Source organism: Brassica oleracea, chromosome C9 (genome assembly GCF_000695525.1).
Source record: "Brassica oleracea var. oleracea cultivar TO1000 chromosome C9, BOL, whole genome shotgun sequence".
Classification (NCBI taxonomy): domain Eukaryota; kingdom Viridiplantae; phylum Streptophyta; class Magnoliopsida; order Brassicales; family Brassicaceae; genus Brassica; species Brassica oleracea.
In genome coordinates this window covers 17279704-17283480 of record NC_027756.1, presented here as the reverse complement: position 1 = coordinate 17283480, position 3777 = coordinate 17279704, and the positions used below count along the sequence as shown (strand labels likewise).

Here is a 3777-nt window from a genome sequence, read left to right as displayed (position 1 = left end):
TTTGGAGGAGGAGACCATTTTTTCTCCGATTTTCCCCTATCTCATTCCTCTCTTCCTGTTCAAAAGTTTGTTCATGGACTTGAGCAAGCGACCATAGTTCTGATTCCACATACGCCTTCTTCATCACTTCCTCCGGTATAATCTATCTTCCTTCAAAAATGATGTTGTTCCTGCTCTTCCATATGAACCAGATGAGCCATGGTATTGTCTTTTTAACCTCCGCTGGAATGTTCTCCTTCATCATCACTGTCATCAGATAGTAGATGTTGTCCTAGTGCGATGTTTGATCAAATCCGTTTTCATCCGCCTTCTTCATCGGATAGTAGACAGTAACGACGAAAGAAGATTCTCACTCCCATGTTCTCTAGAACTCAAGAATCAAATAAGATCAAGTATAAGAATAACTCTCTTTATTAATGCTTAAGAAAAAAATTCAAAACTTAATTAAGCTCCGAACTGCAATGGTTAGCTTGAGTAATCTCTGAAACATCCAAGAAAAGTTATAGGTTTCTCATATAGAGACCAAAGATGAGCATGATTTAGGTATGTATGCCTCAAAGCCATCCAAATAGATCCAGCTCTAAAAAAGAGCATCCAAATAAGCTTTACAGCATATTTTCACTCTAAACCTCAATGTTACGGATCCCCAGTTCTCTCCTTGGTTTTGGGGCAGAGAGATCCAACCAAGCGACTTATGCACCAGAATGATTTCCAATCACCTTCTTTGAGAGGAAGGAGGAGCTACAAACAGAGTTTATGGGGTTTTTATCACCTTTTTGGGAGGAAAAACAGATTTGTCGATTGTACCTGAGATATAATATTTTTATAGATTCATGCTAATTTCCCTTTTTAAAAAAAATATCTAGATATTCAAAGAGTATCTTCAACTGGAGATCTCTTATCAAAACACTAGTAAGTAGTAACAATATTTTTTGAAACAATAAGAACACAAAAAAAGCTCTAAGCATTCTCAAACAAATTTCATCAAAAGCATATATAAGTACGTATTGTAAATGAAACAAGAGACAATAATAATCGAAGAATAATAGGTTGAACGAAGTAAGCAGTGAAGCAAAACAAGAATAAAAACAACAAACATATACATTTAGTAGTCGGAGTCTTTTACAGACAGAGTTGCTAAAGAAGACAAACACCAAGACAAATCTCCCAATACAGGACATATAATGGTGTATGATTTCACAAAACAAACCCACCACAAAACACTCACCTAAAAAACCCAACGACGATTAAGTCAAAAATACAAACCAATGACATAAGAAAACCTGAAGCAAATACATTCTTAATTCTTTCTCCCCTCTAGAGATTGAGTCTCTCCAGAATTTTATTCCCATACATGTTGCACCTCATCAATCGTTTATTACGATCAATATGCATCATCAAGATCATGCGCAACTCGTCCTGCATACACCAAACAAGATTTGCATGATCTCCAACATAAATCTCTACGCAGAAATATACCACAGTATTAATCAAAGTACGGTCTTGATATTCATTACCTTACAGACAAACCATGCCGTTTGAATGACATAGTTTCCAAACGGATCAAGAAGAAGTGTATCAATATCTTTAAGCAAGTCGTATACGATCAAGCTAGGGTCGATATACTCGATTTTCAAGAACTTTTGCACAACATGGCTTGCAAATTTGTTACGAGCGAGGAACGCGTAGTTCCCTAGCAGCTGTTTTATGAGCGAAACTGTTACATTTGGATCACCGAGCTCCAGTAGATACTGCACCACGTAGTTTCTGAAGGAGAGAACATATAGTACTTGTAAGTAACCAAATTAGGCTATGAGAACATAAGAATATGATTGTATGTAATCATTCATCTCATGTTTACCCGTAGGAGTCAGCGCAGATTCTCAACGCGTTCGCGATTATCTCCTGAATCAATCTTTGCTTTACCACGTTACAACCAGTTTCAAGACATTGTTGAAGCATGCGGCAGCCATATTCATCAGTTGCTATCTGCAAACAGTTCTGAGCGATAACTGCAAGAAGCTCCTGTAAAGAACAAAAGACAAAACGCAGGGGAGTGTCATATTCCAAGACCAAACCTGTTTGGAAAATGCGATTGCTAATTTTACTTGTACCACAAGTAAGAAAGTTAGCTAGGTTAGAACTGCTACAGAACATACCATACAGATATTGTAGAATATATTTTTGGTCATGACTTCATAACTGAAGAAAACAGACTGTACTGCAAAAATAACTGGTCCATCTAACTATTGTAACTACTTTGAGTTGCTACAGTATATTTCTTCAACTATATATATATATATATATATATATATTGTGTTATAAGGAAGTGATTTCAAGTTTGAGAAAGACAAAGATGAAAATTGACTCCAAAGAACCTACCATATCATAAAAGAATATATCAAGAACTGAGTACTGTGGATGAGAGAGATGCTTACCCTAGTGTGGGAGGGATTAAACTGCTTGAAGCATTGGAGAATCACAAATGCATTGCTGCTCCTTGTCAATAAAAGTGCTCCCAAGCTGACAACTCCCACTATGCGTAAAACTTGTTCCTCAGTTTGAAGACACCTCAACAGCGACTTTACCGCAAGGGCTCTGAAAATGCCAAAAACAAAGAGAAAAAATCCAAACTAAACACACATAAACTGAGCGTAATGCTTAGACAACTCAACAAAAGGTTGATAAGAGGTGTGTACCCGACAGGATCAGTGCAAATTTTAACAAATCCAAACTGTTGCTGAGTGATGACATCAACAATCTGAGAGATCTGTTCAGAGCTGCACCTCTCCATAAGCTTCCTCAGAACGTGATGGCCATAAGGGTCAACCATCAAGTCACAGACGTGAAAGATAACACCCTCGAAAACCACATCGATGGTTTCCTTGGAGCCCTCGGAGATCTTCCTCTGCAACTCAGCACTCGAACTCTGATCTTTAGCAAGCGAAGCAATCGATCTCGTTCTAGGGTTCCCGAAATACAGAGACTGATCATGGTTGTTCAAGAACCCTTGGTTGTTCTTCCAAGAACTATTGTTCCTTACATAACCTAGTCCATTGTTGGAACCCCAATGACGACCTCTTGACAAAGGAGGAACGTCTTGCGAGTTTCCGTTTCGGAAAACACCACTGTTAGGATTCCTATATCTCCCTGCATCAGCATTATAGCCAGGGGCGCCATTGATCTCTTGGTATTGTAGTGACGACGACGAAGAAGACGATCCATTGGTCCAACGGTTTTCAAGAAACGGAGGAACACTTGAATCGGCAACGGAGAGCGAACCGAAGGAGGATTCTAGGGTTTGCAGATCAGCACCACTGGGGAATCTAGATAGCCGTTCATCTAGAAATCTGCGAGAGTAATTGGGTTGAGGCTGAGAAGGTTGCAACTGAGTGGCACCTAGTTGATTCACCGGAGTTGGATTCTGCTCTTCATGGCTTTCGCTGTTGGTGTTGTTGATGCCAGACGAGTCCATGACTAAGGAAAAGCTGAATTACCCGAAAACAAAAAAAAAAAGAAAGAGAATATATATATCTTAATGGAAAGATAATCTGAGATCTTAGATATTAATGGAAAAATACTGATTAAGGTAAATAAGAGAGAGATTTTTATTTGAAGAATGAACAACTAAAGAAACGAAAATCTAAGAGATTGAACCAATACGTTTCAATTCTGTAGATTCTCTTTTACTCTTTCCCCCTCTCTCTCTCTCTCGCTCTCTGGCTTTTTCTCTCTCTAGTCTTTAGTTTTGAGTCTTTGCCACGCAGATTAAATAAT

At 38.5% G+C, this 3777-nt stretch overlaps 1 protein-coding gene across 1 annotated transcript; it reads right to left on the bottom strand.

Moving 5' to 3' along the window:
- Positions 1 to 1144: 1144 nt before the first annotated feature.
- Positions 1145 to 3539, bottom strand: LOC106317190 (pumilio homolog 14-like). The gene is made up of 5 exons (XM_013755040.1): positions 2700 to 3539; positions 2439 to 2598; positions 1862 to 2025; positions 1518 to 1767; positions 1145 to 1419 (listed from the first exon to the last, which is right to left on the bottom strand). Exons 1-5 carry the CDS (start codon positions 3473 to 3475, stop codon positions 1318 to 1320), a joined length of 1452 nt encoding a protein of 483 aa, XP_013610494.1. The 5' UTR covers positions 3476 to 3539; the 3' UTR covers positions 1145 to 1317.
- Positions 3540 to 3777: the final 238 nt, after the last annotated feature.